The sequence below is a fragment of the Lineus longissimus genome, chromosome 1 (genome assembly GCF_910592395.1).
Source record: "Lineus longissimus chromosome 1, tnLinLong1.2, whole genome shotgun sequence".
Lineage (NCBI taxonomy): Eukaryota > Metazoa > Nemertea > Pilidiophora > Heteronemertea > Lineidae > Lineus > Lineus longissimus.
Window position 1 is genome coordinate 16,282,072 of NC_088308.1, and position 19,374 is coordinate 16,301,445.

Consider the following 19,374-nt stretch of genomic DNA (forward strand, 5'->3'; position numbering starts at 1 on the left):
CCATGCCAGCATGGTATGACTAGGATAAGCAGATATCACTTTCTCACGGTTTTAGTGACATGGGAATAGGGAATGCACGTACATAAACTCGTACAAGAGAAAGCAAGTGTGCAGGTCTATTAGGATGTTCACTGATTTCTGTACAGCTCCCTGCCATTGGCATTTCATTCTTGAAATAAAACTCGTCTGTTCCAGTCTCGACCCTATGCAGGAAGTGGATGCATTGCATGACCGTCTTGGCGGCCTGGAGGAGAGGTTGGACATCCAAGGGAACCAACTGATAGAGCTCATCTCTCTCATGCGGACCATCATTGAGGGTAAAGGGTCCGATAGGGAGACTGGGAGGACTCATAGTGATAGGTCAGGAGGGTCAGAACACAGGGAAATGATTAAGATGCCTGAGCGCCGTGATCTAGACAGAAAAGGGCATCCACGCATTGAGATCAGAGACCCAGGATTTTGAAAACCATCAGAGTGTGGTTGTATTCCATTCAGTGATAGCCAAAGCTTAGCAAAGGTTGCTGTGATTATATTAGTATCAGGCCTTTCAATTACATACATTTCTCATGACCACACTCAAATTTAGGGGATGCAGTGCTTAAAATTTAAAAAATCAAAGAAAATATCTATAATTTTTTCATTAGCTAAAACATTATTTTAGATAAATCACTTGTTTGAAGCATTTTTTCAACTAAAAACCCCCAAGTTTGTCGCGAATGCCATAAAGTATCATAAGAAGTCATGAAAGTGAACAAAATACATGCAACTCTTGGCAAGAAAAAGGTCAGTTTACCGACTAGTGCCTTTAATCACAACATAAAAACAATATGCCCGAATTAGCCAAAGAAAGAGTGCCCTCATTTGTGAAAAAAATAGTTGTGACCAAAATTATCCAATTGAAAGGCCCGAGAATGTCCGTCCATTTAAAGGTTGCTTGTACCATTTTGCTATAACCAAACTGATTGCTGCTGGACTGTTGTCAGTAACTGGGATATTATAATTACTTAACCTATGTTTGGATATCTGTATTTAAAAGACACTTCAAGAATTCTTCTTGTCTACTCTAGTCCATTTGACAAACACTTAAGATAGTGTGTTAAAGGGGTACACCGTTCATAATTACTTGTGGTCCAGTTAAATAGAAATCCACTAATACACAATGCCGTAGTGCAGTTATTATGAATACAAATTTGTTTAAACTTGGTATTCATAGTATTTGTATATCAGTCTACACAACGGCAATGTTGAAATTTATATTTAGTACGTATTTTCGCAATTTGACATTTTAAAATTCAATTACAAATTCAAAATTTTTAACGAACAGCGTACGCCTTTAAAGGCCATAACTCCAGGTTTTTTGCCATTTTCTGCTGTAAGACGATTTCAAAAGTGTACCTAACACTTTATACAATACAGAAAACCAAATGCAATTAGCTCCATCCATTTTGAAGATATAGCCAATTATGTGTTTGACAACTTGATTACCTAATCAGGCTAGCAACTGGCTTGTTAGAGCCAGGCGGCGGGTTCAGCAAAAGTTGTGATGTAGATCAGGCTATCTGTACATGTCATGCAATCATAAAAGCAGGAGGCCTTAATTAATTATGCACACCTGGAAGAAATGTGTTTCATTCACTATGGTGTATTGTGTGGCTCCGAATTGTGTCAAGGATAGCACAAAGAACAATCGAATGACGGATGGGACCCATTTTCATTAATTTCCAAAGCCAGTTGAACGAGAGGGGAGGAAGCTGTGGATTCGAAAGTGCAAACGTTTGGAGTGTTGGAAGCCTGGGCCTTCGACCAAACTTTGCAGTGATCACTTTATCGATACGGATTATCACATGAAGCCGGATATCTGCATCCAACTGAATATTAAATGCCACTTGTTAAAAACAGCTGTTCCATCTGTATTCGATTTGACCAACCCCACTTCCTCATCACTTTCGTCCGAATGATCATTCTCATTATGATCTAGTGATATTGATGGCTCGAACATGTACGGCTCAACGTTTTTTTTAACCCTCAACATATTTCATGAGTATCAAGCATGTTTTCAAACCTAGATATATGGCCTTTAAGGAGCTCAGTTTCAAACCAAAACCTTTTGCTGTTCTAACTTGGTTTAGAATCTACATTGTATGTCTTGATGACCTAACATACCGTCATGTAAAGACATTTCAAGGCCTTTATATACATGAACAGCAGAACCTCTCTTAGCGGACACCTCTCTATTAAGGACAAAAGTTTTGGTCCAAAAAAAATGGTTGTTTCCATTCAATTTGATCTCTCTAATCAGGACACCTCTCTATTAAGGACAGCACTTGTCAGTCCTGAGGGTGTCCTTAATAGAGAGGTTCTACTGTACATGTATGTATGCGATGCTAAGAACATTGTCTAGAGAATGAGCAGGTCTCATTATCATTACACTTTCTACCTCTGTTTTTACCGCTTCGTAGTAATACCTGATACCCTTGCCTTGTTCATTTCAACATTTTCAGTGCCAAGTGACGTCTTGTCACTTTCCTTGGCACAATTCAATGTAGATCTACGTCGTTTTTTCTCGCCCTTCTGACCTCTCTTCCAGCTGCTTATCTGTATTTCAAAGGCTGAACCCTAAAAATAACACAATCACCATCTTCGGGCAGAGTAAGCGACCGACTAAATATCTTTGTTTATATTCGTTGAAAAGCATTCGGGGAATCTTTTTTTGGGGGAAAGGGTATCATTTTCGGTTTTTCCCCTTTTCTACCATACATGCAGCTCAGATAGAGAGAAATGTTTTCTACTTTTTGGCTCAACATCTAGGTGAGTCTATACAATACCGCAGTGTCTGTCGTCCGTCGTCGTTGTGCCACTATTTCAAAAATAGTGGCACGTTTCTTAACCGCTAGGGCTATGAACTTGAATTTTGTACACAGGACCTCAGGTCAGGCAAACTCTGACAGTGAATTTAAGTCCAATCTGATTCTTAACTTGGCCACCAGGGGGCCAGAAGTGGAAACCTAAAAAGTGTGATATCTCTCTTATGATTGACCCGTTTTCGATAAAATTTTGATGGTAGGTACTCCTAGCAAGTGTACATCACATATCGTACGGGTTTTTGATTTGACCTAGTTTTCAAGGTCAGAGAGGTCAAATGGTGTAAATTGGCCGTTTGAATGTAACTATGGCACGTTTCTTAACTGCTAAAGCTATGAACTTGAATTTTGTACACATGACTCCCTTTGTCATATAACTGCAGACACCGAATTTCGGTCTGATCTTATTCTTGACTTGGCCACCAGGGGGCCAAAACTAAAAAAGGTTAAAATAAGGTCAATATATTGCTAATCAGCGACTTGTTTTCGATGACATTTTTATGGTAGGTACTCCTAGCAAGGATACATCACAGATCCAATGGGTTTTTGATTTCACCTAATTTTCATGGTCACAGAGGTCAAATGGTGTAAATTGGCCGTTAGGGTGTAACTATGACATGTTTCTTAACCGCTAAAGCTATGAACTTGAAATTTAGTACACATAACTCCCTATGTCATGTAACCTCTGACAATGAATTTCGGTCCGATCCGATTCTTGACTTGGCCACCAGGGGGCCAGAAGTGGAAAACTAAAAAGTGTGATATCTCTCTTACGAGTGACTGGTTTTCGATAAAATTTTGATGGTAGGTTCTCCTAGCAAGGATACATCACATATCATACAGGTTTTTGATTTGTCCAAATTTTCAAGGTCACAGAGGTCAAATGGCGTAAATTGGTCATTTGAATGTAACTATGGCACGTTTCTTAACCACAAAGCTATGAACTTGAAATTTGGTACACATGACTCCCTACGTTATGTTACCTCGGACACTGAATTTCGATCCAATCTCATTCTCGACTTGTCCACCATGAGGCCAAAACTAAAAAAGGGAAAAAGTGCAATATCTCCCTTATTAGTGACTTGTTTTCGATGATATTTGTATGGTAGTTACTCCAAGCAACTATACATCACATGTCTTACCTACTTTGGTTTGACCTGTATACTATACATGTAGCATGTTTCTTAACCAGGATGAATTCCTAACCACCAAATATCTATACGGTGATTACAATGGCCCTTGGCCATTTGTTTTATTAGCAGGCTCTAGTCTTGAGAAACTATTGCGTAAAACCTAATGCAGCTGTCTTTGATTACAAGGGGGAAGGGGGTCTGTTTTTGGTGAAATACCAAGCCCTGCAGAATTTTGCTAAATTATCCCTTGGCTCTGAAAGTGTTAAAACCAGTGTCTCGGGCAAGAAATAAATCTAAAGCAAGAAGAAGTGCTAATGGCCCTTTGATTGGCAGGACCTGATGACTTTGAAATTCTAAAAGGGATGTGAATGATTGATAACTCTTAAAGGGGTACTATAGGCAGGAGCAGGGGGTTAAATTTGCCATCTTCAGGGGACTTTAATATATACACAGTAACGACACAAGATCATGTTTGATTCAGCGCTAGATATATTCCTTGTACAAGTGTGAATAGTTTTGACGTACTGTGAGATGGGAGAGGGCCCTATTGGCAACTCTGTGCAAGTTTATCTTGCCTACCTAGCTGCTGCCTATACACCTTTCCAGAAATGGGGCGCTGAGTGTCCGAAATAGTGATGTCATAATGGGAAACTAAGCCTTATGGTGGAGGGACAAAGGAGATAGTCATGGTTGACCAACACACTTGAATGTCTTTGATGACGGACAAGGGGGAAAAAGTTAGTTCCAATGCAAGCCACCAATTTCAGGAAGCATGTATAGTGTCCCTTTAAAGAAGTCTCTTACTCAATATAAGTAGATTTTTGAATATTATGTAACAACGTGTATCAATTTGCAAATCAATTTGCAAATCAATTTGTACACCAGTTTTAAAGTTTTAAAATCAATTTTGCATATTTCTGAAAAAAATAAATAGCTGAATCCTGTGTAAATTAGGGCCGTCCAGAACAACATATATTCAGGTCACATGATACTGTGATAGTTTGACAAGTTTTTGTTGTCCATACACCATGTTTACTGAGTTCAAATCCATTTGACCTGGGGTTTGCAAACTTTAAACCAAATCAGTTGGAAACACATGTCATTGTCACATTATGAATTTTTCGTAGTGTTTTCTTAATTTATAGGAAGTAGTATATTTTTAGAGTTTAGGTTTTAATACTGTCAGTATTATCATTATACATGTTATATCACAATTGCAGCAAAATTATATCGAGTCTTTGAAATAGGTCTATAATATTTTGGGTTTGCCCTTGGTGTTATAAACCTATGCATTCTGTCCACATGATCTGTCTTGTTTCCACAACGTTCCCGTCTTTATGGCATGTTGTGGTGTACGACATATCTTGCAATCTTAACGGTAGAGGCGCCGATTTTGTTCCTTACAGCACCTCTATAGGGTGGCCCAGAACTATTTTCCCTTGCACGATAGAATTCGTTTGTGTATCCATTGTGTGAGGGAAAATAATTCTGGGCACCCTGTAGTACTAGTAAGTAGCCACCATCTTTAAAAGCAGTACCATGGTGTGGATCGACGCATGGGATTTGGAATCCCAATCAACTCAGAATTCTTGATACACTCTCGAGACGACTGGAAAAAAACACAGCATTGGAAAAAATAAATTTATTCTCGGCTCTGACATTCGCTCTCCGTGACTCGCTAAAGTGTCCAACGTCCAACAGAGGGCACCACTGAGTCATGACAGATTTAAGGGCGGGATGGCACGAACATACTCCCCCCCCCTCCGATGGTCTAAGGATCGCGAAGACCATCTAATCCATACGTTCCATTGCGCTCGAACAGTCCAATACCGTATTTGGTACAAAGTAAAATGTCACTCAAAAAACAATGAAAGTGTCTGCCACAACTTACACTGGCATTGAAGTCCAATTACTGTCCTTGCATCAATCTACATTCACAAGTCCAGAAACCGCGAAAAGATTGTATAGAATCCGATATGCACAAAAAAACACCATGTCTCGACCGAAGTATTTTTGGCAAACCAAGATGAGCTGTGCGCAGAAAAATTGCCCATGGCAGAAATATTGTATAAGTTTTGGACCCATACAAACAACGAAACCAGACACCCAGAAAGCTACCCTCTAAACATAATAGCAACACAGCTCCCGCTTGGGATACCGCCATGCAAGATCCGATATGAACAAAAGCACTATAGAAACGCATCTCCGATATCCGATAACTGAATTTTGCACGATTCACTGAATCAATTAACCCTTAACTACACTGGGTTTGAATAATTGATATTCAAGCACTATTCTGTAGCAAACCTGGAGGAGGCCAAATACTACCAGAAGTTAGCAAATTAAAAAAACCATTTAGTGTGATGTCCAGATTAAAACACCTCGGTAGCGATTAACTAAAATAGTGATGGCCTTTACCAAGTGAGCCCATGAAATGTACTGAAAACTAATCACATTCTCGATCGAATTACTGAATCCAACAACGAACAACGAACGAAGAGTTTCGCACAGAGTATGAGTCCGTCCTCCTCAATGTCCTTATCAGCAACCGTCTACATGCTTTCCTCAAGCAGACAAAGCTTGTGAACTGGACGTTTTAGAAAGGAATCTCCACGTTTCATTTCCACGAAACGAACATGACCATCATCTCCCGGGAAGACCTGCGTGATTCTGCCCATTGGCCAATGGCCCCGAACCTTGTCGTCATCCGACACCAGTACCAGATCTCCAATCTTGGTATTTCGTTGCGCTAAATGCCACTTCGCTCTTTCTTGCAGGGTAGCCATGTACTCGGGTACGACTCTTCTCCAGAAGTGGTTTGCCAAAAGCTGGACGTGATGGCACTTCCGATGGTGATACTGATCTGTGTCCTCAAAATCTCCTGGAGATATGGCAGGTCTCTGAATCAGGAAGTGCGCGGGTGTCAGCACCTCCTCATCCTCGCTGTCTTCGCTGGTTCTGCACAACGGCCGACGTTTGGTAGTACTTCTACCACTTTTGGTCAGCATCGGCCAAAAAAAGTCAACACCAGAACGTGTGAACGGGGCATCATACACCCTCGGCCTGTAGTCTGGGAGTTTCGCCATCATTTGCGTCATCATTTGCATGTCGCTTGCGGCATCCAATGCAAGCTCTAAGTACCTTCTTTACGAGGGTATGGGCTCTGCAAATCCAGAACTCTTCTCTCAACTTGGCGAGTACGTGCTCTTGACTGGCATGACCAACAGCATCATTGAAATAACGAACCAGCACGTCCGCTACGTGATCATTGCTTGGCAGTATTATCAGAAATTTACTGTCAAAGGACATCGGTGCTTTTGCCAATCTTCCTCCAACACGACCAACACAGGGTTCAGTCGATGCAACTGACTTTTTGCTTTGATTCTTCCCGTCTGTTGGATGCTGTCAATTTCTTCAGCAAACGCAACTGCCTGCACCAACTTTACAACCGTGAGTTTCACTTCAACCAATTCCTGGACCGTGATTTCTCGAATAACTGAAGACTTGTCTCTCAGATATCTGCAGAACTTTGTCAGAATCACCACAGCTCTCAGCAATCTGGTCCATGATGAGTATCTCTGCAGAATATTCTCGACTGACGGTGCTGCTGTAGCAGCCGTCCCAATAAACTTCTCTTCCTTGATCTCCGAATCATCGCCAGGCAAACACGGTACAGCGGCATCTGGTCAGCAATCTTCCGTTTTCCAGAGAAAGTCCGGCCCATGAAACTATTGTTTCGACTCCAAGAACTTCTCGACTGATTTTCCCCTAGACGCCATGTCTGCAGGGTTCAATACTCCTGGTATATGCCGCCACTGCCTTGGCGTCGTCGAGTCCCGTATTTCACTGACGCGATTGGCCACATATGTCTTGAAGCGCCTGTTCTCACTCTGCACGTACTGAAGTGTGATCTTCGAGTCTTTCCAGTAATACCTGTCACTAATAGGTTGGTCGAGCTCTCTTCGTAGAAGGGTGTCTACTCTCACAGCAATCACAGCTGCCTGCAATTCCAGGCGTGGAATTGAGACATACTAGCTTGGCGCGCATCTGGACTTGGCCATCACAAAGGCACATTCGATGACGCCAGTTTCGTAGATCTTCCTTATGTAACTTATTATCCCATATCCAACTTCGCTCGCATCAGCAAAATGATGTAGTTCATAACGTCCTTCCGCTTCCGATGTGAAGTATCACCTTGGCACTGCAATCTTAGTAAGATCTGGCAGACTTCGCTTCCACGTTTCCCAGGCTGTCTTCAATTCGTCTGGAAGCTCATCATCCCAAGTCAGCCCAGACTTACAACTCAGCTATAGGATACGCTTGGCGACCAATGTCACCGGAGCCACCAGACCCAAAGGATCATAGATAGCACTCACAGCTGAGAGACACTCCCGTCGAGTGTTAGCCTTCTCGGCACCTTTGTCAATTCCTGTGACCTGTTGGCCCAAGGTGTCATCGTCAACATTCCATCTAGCACCCAAAGCTCTCTCAGTAGTTGGCGAGTTCAAGTCAAGATCCACAACTCCTGTTGCACGGACATTTCCCGGCAAGGCTTTCATCACTTCAGGCGAATTGGAGACAAATTTCACCAACTCCATCCTTCCTGCAGCTACCAGAGCAATTAAGCTCAATGATAGCACAATTGCAACTGCGACTGTAGCCAATGACCACAGCCAGTCATCTACATAGCACCTCCGGTGAACAGCTTCAGCAACTCTACTGTCCTACTTGGCACCGTGATCACTTGCACACTGCCTCAATCCAAAGGTACACGCCCTCGGGCTATCTGCCGCGCCAAAAATGTGCCGTGTCATCTGGCAAATAACAGGCTTGACCTCAAGCCCATCTAGCCACCACAGAAATCTCAAAGCTTGGCAATCTTCTTCAGGGACCTTGAACTGCGAAAACATGGCCTTGATGTCTGCCATAACGGCTATTGAATGCTGTCTAAACCTCAAGAGCACTCCGAGTAGACCATTATTGAGGTCTGGCCCCTGTATCAGCTCTCGATTCAAGGAAGTGCCTTGATACTCTGCGGCTGCATCAAAGACTACTCGCACTCGACCAGGTTTGTTGATATTTTGCACTCCATGGTGCGGCAAATACCAGGTTTTGTCATGGGATGCTGCTGCTTCTTCTGCAGTGAGAACCCTCGTGTAACCTTCCTTAAAATTGACGTCCATCGATTCCCTGTACATTGCTGCATACTCAGGATCCCTGTCAAACCGCCTCTTTAGGCTAGCTTATCTTTTCTCTGCTAACATTGGGTTGTTCGGGAGTACTGGGTGGCTGCTCTTCCACAAGAGACCAATCTCATAATGACCATCATCAGTCTGACGTGTACCACTTTCAAGCATGGCAAATGAACGGCGATCTTCAACTGACATCATCTGTACTCCCGTATTTTCGATTCCAAGCTTCTCGACTCCCCATAACTTCTCCACGGCCTTTGTGAGGTCAACATCTTGAACTCCACCCTGTACTCCCAACTCCTTTGCCTGACTCATCCCGACATAACTGACGTTCATCCCTGGCGATGCCAGCTCATTGGTGGGTCCTGCAACACACCATCCCAATGGTGTTCTCACCGCATAAGGTTGGTTATGAGGTTCTTCACCATAGCGACTTTCCGGCACAGCATGAGCTGTAGGTACGTTCTCTCCGATAAGGACTGTGACTGAGTCAAAATCAACCGTCGTCGAAAATTCAATCTCCCGCAGTTGATCGCATGCACTCAGATCGACAGACTTTGGATGATACTTGTTGTTTATGTAAAGGTCTGCAACGATGTAGGCCTTATTTACAGGTATTACTGACTGGTTAGCTCCAACTGGCTGCAGGCTACAACTACAGACCGAGACATCCTGACGTTGTCCTCGAGCTAGAACAGTGTTAACCATGATCGTCTCCTTCCTCCTGGCCATCTTCAGAGCATCCGCTAACTCCCTAGTAATCAGCGTTGTGCTAGACCCAGTGTCTGGCAGACCACATGTTGTGAAAGATCTTCCGTTCTCCGCAATTACACGGACAGGCACCACCTTCAGCAACACTGCATCTTTTCCCGGTTTTGATGCTACCACCGACCCAACCGTTTGACTGTGGGTCTTGGTTTGACCTGAACGATCCTGCCTGCTGGTTGGCCGAGCTGCTCCATCAGCTCCCTGTGTTCGGTGTCCGATGGATTCCTCTTGGCCCTTACCTGATGCGCCACGACTTGGCGTATGGAGGAGTGAATGGTGATCACCGCCACAACTTTTACACAGCCTTTTCTTTCTCCAGTGTTTAATCTTATACCTGCCAAGGCAGCCATAGCACAGCATAGTGTTCCTAGCAAATCTCCTCCTGACTGCGGGTTCCTCCTTCTCGAACTTCTGACAATGGATAATCAGATGTTCCTGCCTGCAAAATTTGCACTGCGGCTTCCCGCCCCCTGGTTTTTCGCCCTTCTGCATTTCTTCACTCGCCGCCTGAGTGGAAAGTGTGGTAACCTTTACCTTTGGTGGGAATGCTGCCATTGTCCTGTTTTTCCACGCCGCAGCTGATGGTTGCGCTGCCGCTACCACTGACTTGACTTCAAAGACCACATGGTTCATCATCTTAGCTTGATTCTTTACATACTCAACCAAATCCTTCAATTGCGGAAACTTATCCTCCTCTTCCATACGTGACACCATCTTCGCCCATCTCACCTGGACTGCCGGCGGCAATCGCTCAAATATGGCCTTCAAGGTGGTTTGTGTGTCCGCCTCTCTAAGTAGGTCGATGTCGGACAGAGTCTCGTAGACAGCGTTCAGGTGGTCGGAATACTCAAGCAATCCCTTTGGATCATGGGGGCCGATCCTCTTTCCAAACGTGATTTTCTCCAAGCATGACTTAACGATCTGGTAGGGCCGACCGAACCTGTCCTTAAGTACATCCAAGGCTTTGGCGTAGCCCTCCCTTGTACCATCAAGGTGCATGATTGCCTTGTGGGCATTACCGGTTGTCAACATCAGCAGCTGGGAAAGCTTAAAGCTATCGGTAAAGGGTTTGCATCTAACCCGCAGATCAAACGATCGACGAAATTTCGTATACTCGGCCGGAGTTCCATCAAACGACATAGGTGGCGGGGTAGGCAACTCTGTTTGGACCGCTAATTTCTACAGCACCAATGCTAAACTTAGCTCATTAGACATAGCCTGGTCTCTCCCCCCATCAGGCACGATGTGGGACTCTTGAATCATCCCTCAATGGCGTGTTGCACTTAGGTCTGCAGCTGGATGTGCCACCGTCTGGGGCCTTTGGCTCACAGCCCCTGCCCTCTCGTGGATTTGGCTCAAACTAGGCTCATGGAGCATTTGGCGCACCCCATAGCCTCCTTTAAATCCGCTGGCCTGGGTTCCTCCTCTCAATTGCTGAATACCATTGCAGTATTCTTGACCACAATCACCAATGTACTCGGACTGGTTAGGGATACAGCATGTTGGGTTTGGCTCCCTCACAGGTATTCGGCGACTAGTCAACTGGCTATCACCATAGGCATCCTCCTGCAAACGTCCAACATCACTATCCATGTGAGTGCTAACACGAACCTGTGGCGCCATCTTCACCGTTCCGAATGACTGACTGGTAGGCCTCCCTAACTCAGGCAAACTAGTCCCTGTCCTAGGTGTCGATGACATAGCATCTCCAATATGGCGACTAAACGTCCCTGCTCCCTCAGCATGAAAATTTATACATGTACCTTCAGACTTAAAGCCAATCACAGGATCTGGCCTTCACGACAAGCGTTGAGCACTCCCATGGCCACTGGAACATGTTTCCCTAATGCTATTATAGACGTCTTTCGGTACTGTTGGCCCAATTCCAAAACAGCTATCCTGGTGCACACTAATCTCATTTTCAAATCTCTTGCATTCCTCCTTCAATGCATTATTTTCCCTTTCAAACCTATCATCTGCCTGAGAAGCCCGAGATCCAACTGTAAAATCACCACCCTGTGTCCCTTTCAAGACTGAACTCATCATGTTCCTGTGTAACAGTGGCGCGACCCGACGCTTCTGCCTTGCCCTATCTTGCTTTGACATCAAATACCGGATCTGCACCTGTGTTGCCTCCAATGTGAACTTCATTTCCCGGCCGATCTCATAAAATCTGTCCCATGCCACTCCAGCTTCGACCGGAATTGCCACAACATCAAATCTTTCGAGTTGATCCCTGTACTTAGTGGCAGACGAACATATTTCATTTTCAGCTTCCTCTTATTTCCTCAACTGACATGACCAAAAGCTCTTCATCCAGACGTGCTAACTTTCGTCTGACAATTCCCGAGTACTGGCCCAAAGATCTCCTATAGTATTGCAAGTCTGTCATTCTCAAACGTGCGTACTGTAGCCCGAATTTGCTACTGAGACTGCTGTCCTGGGGACGAGGTTGACCAAAAATTCGGCGATGAGTGGACTACTGTCTAGTGAGACTGTCTAACTCTTTTGGACGAGGCTGAATGCACTGGATTCATCATTGGAGTGTCGGAGAAGCAACAGATTTTCGGTACTTTCCTCAAACAAAAAAAGGATAATTTGCGGACTTACGAGTCACCCATGTGGATGGACGCATGGGATTGCGAATCCCAATCAACTCAGAATTCTTGATACACTCTCGAGACGACTGGAAACAAACACAGCATTATGGCAGGCGGAATGTCCAGTTATTCAATAAACTATGTTTCTTTAAAATAAACTAGGTTTATTCACGAATAAACTAGGTTTATTCGTGAAGAAACTTAGTTTTTTGGCAAAAAACTTAGTTTATTCACCAAGTTTCTTTCGAATAAACTAGGTTCATTCGTGAACAAACTTATTGTTTTGCAAAAAAATTAGTTTATTCACCAATAAACCAAGTTGTTTGCAAAAAACCTAGTTTACTCGAAAGAAACTAGGTTTATTTGAATAAAATGGACATTCCGCCTCATGAAAGAACTTAGTTTATTGGGTAACCCCTACTATTGGTCAATAAACTAAGTTTCTTGCAAAAAACCTAGTTTCTTCACAAATAAACTAGGTTTATTGCCGCGAAATGTCCAGTTAATCAAATAAACTAGGTTTATTGGTAAATCAGGCGGAATGTCCAGTTATTCAATAAACTAAGTTTCTTTGTCCACAACCTATGCTTTCCGGCGAATAAACTAGGTTTATTTAGGATCGGGGGACAAACTTACACTTTTGGTCAATAGTATAAGTTTGTCCCCCGAATAAACTAGGTTTTTTGCAATCAACTTGGTTTATTGGTGAATAAACTAAGTTTTTTGCAAAAAACTAAGTTTCTTCACGAATAAACCTAGTTTATTCGCGAATAAACCTAGTTTATTGCGAATAAACTTATTGGTTATTAGTTTATTGAATAACTGGACATGCCGCCTGCCATACAGCATTGGAAAAAATGAATTTATTCTCGGCTCTGACATTCGCTCTCCGTGACTCGCTAAAGTGTCCAACGTCCAACTGAGGGCACCACTGAGTCACGACAGATTTAAAGGCGGGATGGCACGAACACATGGATATAGAGTGACTCAACCACTATCTTGATTACATAACAGAGAGTGGCCCATAACTGGCCAATAGCGGTTACACACTGGCCACCTGGCGAGCTTATACGTGGGGACAACGTGTATTACAGAGGTTGGTCGTCGATTTTCAGACATGGAATATTTTTTGAATTAAATCTGCTAGTCCATACTAACCATGCTAACTATCCAATTCGTGTAATTTATGACTGAAACTGACAACTCATATGAAAAACCACTGTTACCAATTTTTTTGCGTAGTTAAAACACTTAAACTTATTCCCAGCCGAAGATCCTGCCATTCCAAACTTCTGGTCAAGGATTACAAAAATAAAATTGTTTAGAATTAGGCAAAAAAAAGTTAATGTTATGTTTCTGCTTTCATGGTCAACTGAAAATGGCTGCGGTCATGCAGGTTTTTTTTCGTTGATCATTTTTGATACTTTTAGTAAGCTAATTTTGGCGACATCCAATCTACTAACACAGAGGTAAAAACAGCACAGATTCAGAAAGAATGAACATTAGCTGCCGTAACATAATGAAATGCTCATGTGGCGTGTCCCTACTTACACTCTTAGCGGTGTGTGGCCAAACAATGCTGAATAATGTATACAAATCAATGCACGCCTAGAGGGAAATTCCAACGATGAATCATGACGTATAATAGGGTAGTTCAAATAAACGCCACGCGGCGCTCAGGTGCAAGATATCGTCTGCTGGTTACTGAAGGGGAAAATAAAAAGATACTGACGCACGTGGGTTGGAATTGACGCGGGCGGAAACCAGAAACGTGACAATAATATTTTTTGGCCTTAGGGCCCGGCAGCGGCCGCCTCAGCTCCACCACGCAGGGCCGAATGGTACTAGGCTACCATCATACTTGCTACCATGGGCATGGATATAGAAAAGGAAAGAACTTTTACCTGCATGCCTTCTATCAGTAGGTGGGAAACTGCGTAGCAGGCGACTTTTCAATAAAACTCAATGGTGAATAATGCATAGGCGCTCGTCACAATACGGCGGCGATGGCAAATAAAGGGTTTTAAAAAACACACTAGAAAGTGTCTGGTTTTATCAACAAATATCATACTTTGTTATTTCTTGATAAAACAAACCGGTGGCACTTATAAGGCCTGATTAAGACTTACGGTTTTCAACTGGTGACGCTGTAGGTGACGTAGGATTATCAAAACCCTGAATCTCCGGATGCCCATATCCAAGAAGGCAGCATTTATGAGATTTTAATTTTAAATTTCGTCACTGGTTTGTTTCGTCTCGAGGGTGTGAATTGACAGAATTTCTGGGTGTGTGTTTGCTCACAGATCTGTTACAAGATTTTATTATTTATTTTGTATTACAGATCCACCGACCAAGAATATTAATATTATCCAACTACATGTACATGTACATGTAGCAGTTTAGAAACAAAATAAGAAAGTACCACTTATAAGTGAATGTGATACAAACGACGGACACCAGTACTGCAATATTGTATAGACTCTCTGATGAGCCAAAAAAGAGACTAAACTCTTAAATTGCTTAGTAGTTTCGGTTACCTTTGAGAAAGAAAAATCACCCAGACTTCAAATCTATACCTGCTGGATTGGACTACCGGCTTAAGCCCATTCAACGGGCTTCTGAACGTCCAAAAGATCCACAGCAGAGGAAGTAACACTTATCATGGATGTTACAATTTGAATACGATCATTCATGTCCAAGCACCATGCGGAAGTGATGAATGATTGTACATGTACTTGGTTTCTTGCTGATGAAATGTGAGCGAGATAGAAGAAGTATTCTATTGGTACTGATTTCAAATATTGGATATTTGTAATTGCCATATAGAGACGGCATTTCGATACCTGGAACTCTTGTCAATTGCATCAAATTGTTGTCCTCTCTAAAAGACAACCTAAAAAGTGAAAAGGATCGATATTTCCCTTTTTTCTTCACTTCGAAAAATATAAATCCACTGTTGACCTGATCCCATGTCCCAGGATGGATTCTTTTAATTTTTAATTTCTCCTTGTGGATCAGTTTGTAGGAACCCTTTTTGTAGTGAAATACAATTACTGACCTTTTATGTTCATCATAAACAAAGATGGTGTCATTCGACAACCCTGCATGAGGGCTGAGTACATGTTGATATCTAAGTGCTGGTACGGACGTTATCAAATTTTTATGAGTAAATGCAATATCTTGTTCGGAGCGATGGTCAATTTTAAATAGAATTAATTCGTAATGGGGCATTTCGTGGCGTTTGGTTGTTCTGGGAAGATTCCAAATTATCACATGACTCATGTCTTTTGACATCGCTGGGCTGTATCTGCAACCCTTCATGCTGTAGTTCACAGTAACACGTGATACAAACCTTCCGCTATAACTGTATAAATCTACAGACAACCTACTGTGACGTGATTTTAAAATGAACACAAGCAGGTATGCTTTAAAGCATACTACATCAGTGACCCGTTCCTGAAGGTTAAAAAGATGTTTTTGTGTAGGAACCCAGCCTGGGAAATATGCAATAATGAAAGATGGAGGATGCATCCATCTGAAATGGCCACCACATGAATGTAGGAGAAAGAACTGTTGTTCAGGATAGTAAACAATACACATTATATGCCCCGGAGTGGGTTTCTCCAGTCGAAACATTCGTTGCAGCCGAAACGTAGCGAATCTATTCGGACCTAAGACAAGAAGAACGCGAAGGTAACTGGTGACCTTCAGCACCGTCAAAACGTATCAGTCATCTGTATGTCGCATACAGGTAAGAGATACTTAATTCAGACATAAAAAATGAGCTTCACTTTCGATAACTCAGCTGTGAACAGCTCAGTAGATAGGTGGCAATGAAGACGCCTCTAATTTTCAAAACAAAAATTCCCAAACGAATGCATCTTCGTCGAAATCTACAATATTTCTCAAACCAGATGGAACTATGATAGGAGACGTAATTTAGCTGCAAATGCAAGATTAATTGTTCAATATTACTCGTACTGCTTCCCGTATGGAATACAGTTCTTACGTTTATACGTATGCGTTACGACTTGTCGCCCCAAACTACAACGCCAAATCGATAGGGATACGTTATACGGCAGGAGATTCGACGGTGCTGAAAGTCTTTGATCGCACATGTACGAAAACCGAGAAGGATCATCCGAGATCCGAAATGCGAAATCCGACATCCGATATCCGATATCCGATATCCGATATCTGAAATATACAATCAGAGGCGGCGTTACTATAGCCAATGAAGACGGGTATCAATCTTGACACTAGAGGGGGTTGATCTCGGATGATCCTTCTCGGCTTTCGTACATATGGCCTTCCGTGGGACTTTGGGGGATGCTGCACTCCGGACACTTATTAGTTTTGGCCGAGGTGATGTCGGATTGTGTCGGTATCCTCCCCCTCCACCGTTAAGACCCCCAAGATTGGGAGTAAAGGCGGCTGTTGCTCATTTTTGTTTGTCCCCCACTCGTCTAGAGCAAAACGTTTACGCGTATATTATCATTCGAACCATGAATATATTTGGTTATGACTCCAATTGTGTTGTAATACGTGTATTAGTCTAATTTCTGATTTCCAAACTTATAAATCGAATAGCATTGATATCATGAGCTTTGTACGACGTGGGACGTACAGAGAATAAAAGAGCAGTCAGTGGTAGTCTCCGTGCATTTCCTTTCTTTCCCACTCGTCCATATCATGATACTTGTGGGTGTTTCGGGAGACATGCACTGAAAGCCCTCGTCAGTACGTAGAGGAAGACTAGGTGTTCGATAGTAACAACTGTAATTGCTTGTGGGCGAGTCCAAGTATGCTGACCTGACACAAAGGCACTGTGCACGTGGTATAGAAGAAGAGTATAGCCTGATCATTTGGCGAGGTTGGCAATATCACTTTAGTCCGTGTTTTAATCATTTTGTTTCGAGAATTTTCATTGGCCACCCCGATATAAGTGTGCGTCTGACGGATTTCCCGCCCCATTGGGTCGGCGGTGAAAGGAGGAGACTTGAGGATTGACAAACACTGCTGGTAAAGTCGGCATGTTGTAAACGCACGACCTCAAGCATTCCCACGGAATCAGTGTCCAAGAAAAAAAGAAGGATACTCCAGTGATGGGTGTACAAAAAAGTACAAAAAAATATTCAAATCTGATCTAATTCTATCCCTCAGTAGAGAATAAAGCTCGCAAAGTCTGCGGGCACGCAAAGCAATTGTCAAGCCATATTTCATATTCACGAAAGGCAAGTATCGCCACACAAATTTTAGCAACTTCGAAGAATAATAACAACGAAGGTATCGCAAAAATCTGAACTTGCGAGGAGTTTGCGATGGGATATTGGGGTTTCGCGATGCAATACCTCACAAAGTTGATAAATAATGCAAGGTTGATATTGGAGGCATTTGGCGTCGAGTCGTGACGAAGAACACATCCCACTCGATTGAGATCACGCAAATAATTTCAAGGTGGGTATAGAGGCCTATGACCCTGTTCCGCGTTCATCCAACTCCGAAATCTTCATGTTAAAGGACCAGCTTTGGAATAAGATGTGTTGGTTTTGCATACAAAATCGGCTTCCAGCGGGACTGCAACTTCACCGGACAAGATCGTAGAAACTTCATTGAACTGAAATAAGGCGCTAGAAGGCGATGTAGCCTCGGACCTGCTTGAAATTCGCCATGTCATAAAATGCCTCGCAACACTGGCGGAAATTTTTAACAGATATCACCATGTTTAGTGTAATACTGTGGCGGTGCATGGTGGCAAGCAGGGGTATTCTCCTGGCTAGGTAAATTTAACATCCAAGTTGTCCCTTTAAGGGTAAGTTAAGAGTGTGTTCAAGGTAGGTTTATGGCCCTTGCACTCTTGTGCTTCATGCAAAGCAATTTTCCGGTTCGAATGATGATACGATTTGCCGCTTGCGGATTCAACTACAAAAGGTATATTTGTCAGTAGGGTCTCCGAGGATATATGATAGCTTTTTGATCCTTACCTACCCTTTCCATCCAGATATCTGCTCCTTTTCTGTTTAATTTTGGACCCACTACATCCTCATGCTGTGATGAATGTAATATGCAAGTGGCGTGCACTTTGTATTCAGCACTAAAACTCACCACGCTTGTTTCCGAATTGAATATAATAGAGCACTGCAGTAGAGATCTCGTCAACGATACCTCCTTCGTGGTAAGATAACCTTCCCAATGCACTCGCTCAAAGATTCTCAAAGAATCGACCATATCAAATAAGAGTACAGAATACATAGCCATGTGTAATGCACTGCTGAGCAGTGGAGACACGTGATGAGCCATGGTCTGAAGGAGAAGGGTTATCATAATTTATTCCTCTGATTATTTCAACATTGCTAAGGTTCAGAAAAGTTCTAGATATTTTTTCATTATAGACTCTGCAAAGTTACTTTAAAAAACTGAATTTGCGTTATTAAGTTGAGTATTAAACCTATATAAAACATCTGATTTCTATTCCCTGCGCCGTTTTTAGCTCACCTCTTAGCAGAGGTGAGCTTATCCCATACCGTGGCGTCCGTCGTCCGTCGTCGTCGTCGTCGTCGTCGTCGTCGTCGTCGTCCGTCGTCCGTTAGCAGGGCACGTTTCGTAACTGTTAGAGCTATTGAGTTGAAACTTGGTACACATGTACCCTTATGTAATGACACCTTGGAGACCAAGTTTCGGTCCGATTCGTTTCATGGTTTGGCCACCAGGGGGCCAAACGTTAAAAGTGAAAATATGCAATATCTCCCTTAATAGTAGTCGGAAAATTTTGAAAAAAATTTGGTAGGTACTTCTAGCGAAGGTGCATCATATATCCTCC

The 19,374-nt window shown here is 42.9% G+C and overlaps 2 protein-coding genes across 5 annotated transcripts in view; one reads left to right on the forward strand and one right to left on the reverse strand.

The window, feature by feature from the left end:
• LOC135488812 (transient receptor potential cation channel subfamily M member-like 2) overlaps nucleotides 1-5,223 on the forward strand; it is a 63,701-nt gene extending 58,478 nt beyond the window's left edge. For all 4 annotated transcript variants that reach the window (XM_064773704.1, XM_064773719.1, XM_064773712.1 and 1 more), the window contains exon 27: nucleotides 196-5,223. In XM_064773704.1, the coding sequence (XP_064629774.1) occupies nucleotides 196-463 (268 nt within the window). In that variant the 3' untranslated portion in view covers nucleotides 464-5,223. The remainder of the gene's footprint in view (nucleotides 1-195) is intronic.
• A 4,014-nt stretch (nucleotides 5,224-9,237) lies between these two features.
• Nucleotides 9,238-11,094, reverse strand: LOC135484971 (uncharacterized). The gene has a single exon (XM_064766727.1). The coding sequence runs from the start codon at nucleotides 11,092-11,094 to the stop codon at nucleotides 9,238-9,240; it is 1,857 nt and encodes a 618-aa protein (XP_064622797.1).
• Between the last annotated feature and the right edge of the window lie 8,280 nt (nucleotides 11,095-19,374).

Coding starts and splice junctions, on each gene's coding strand:
- LOC135484971 (XM_064766727.1), bottom strand. CDS start 11,094: ATGTCGTTTGATGGAACTCCGGCCGAGTATACGAAATTTCGTCGATCG.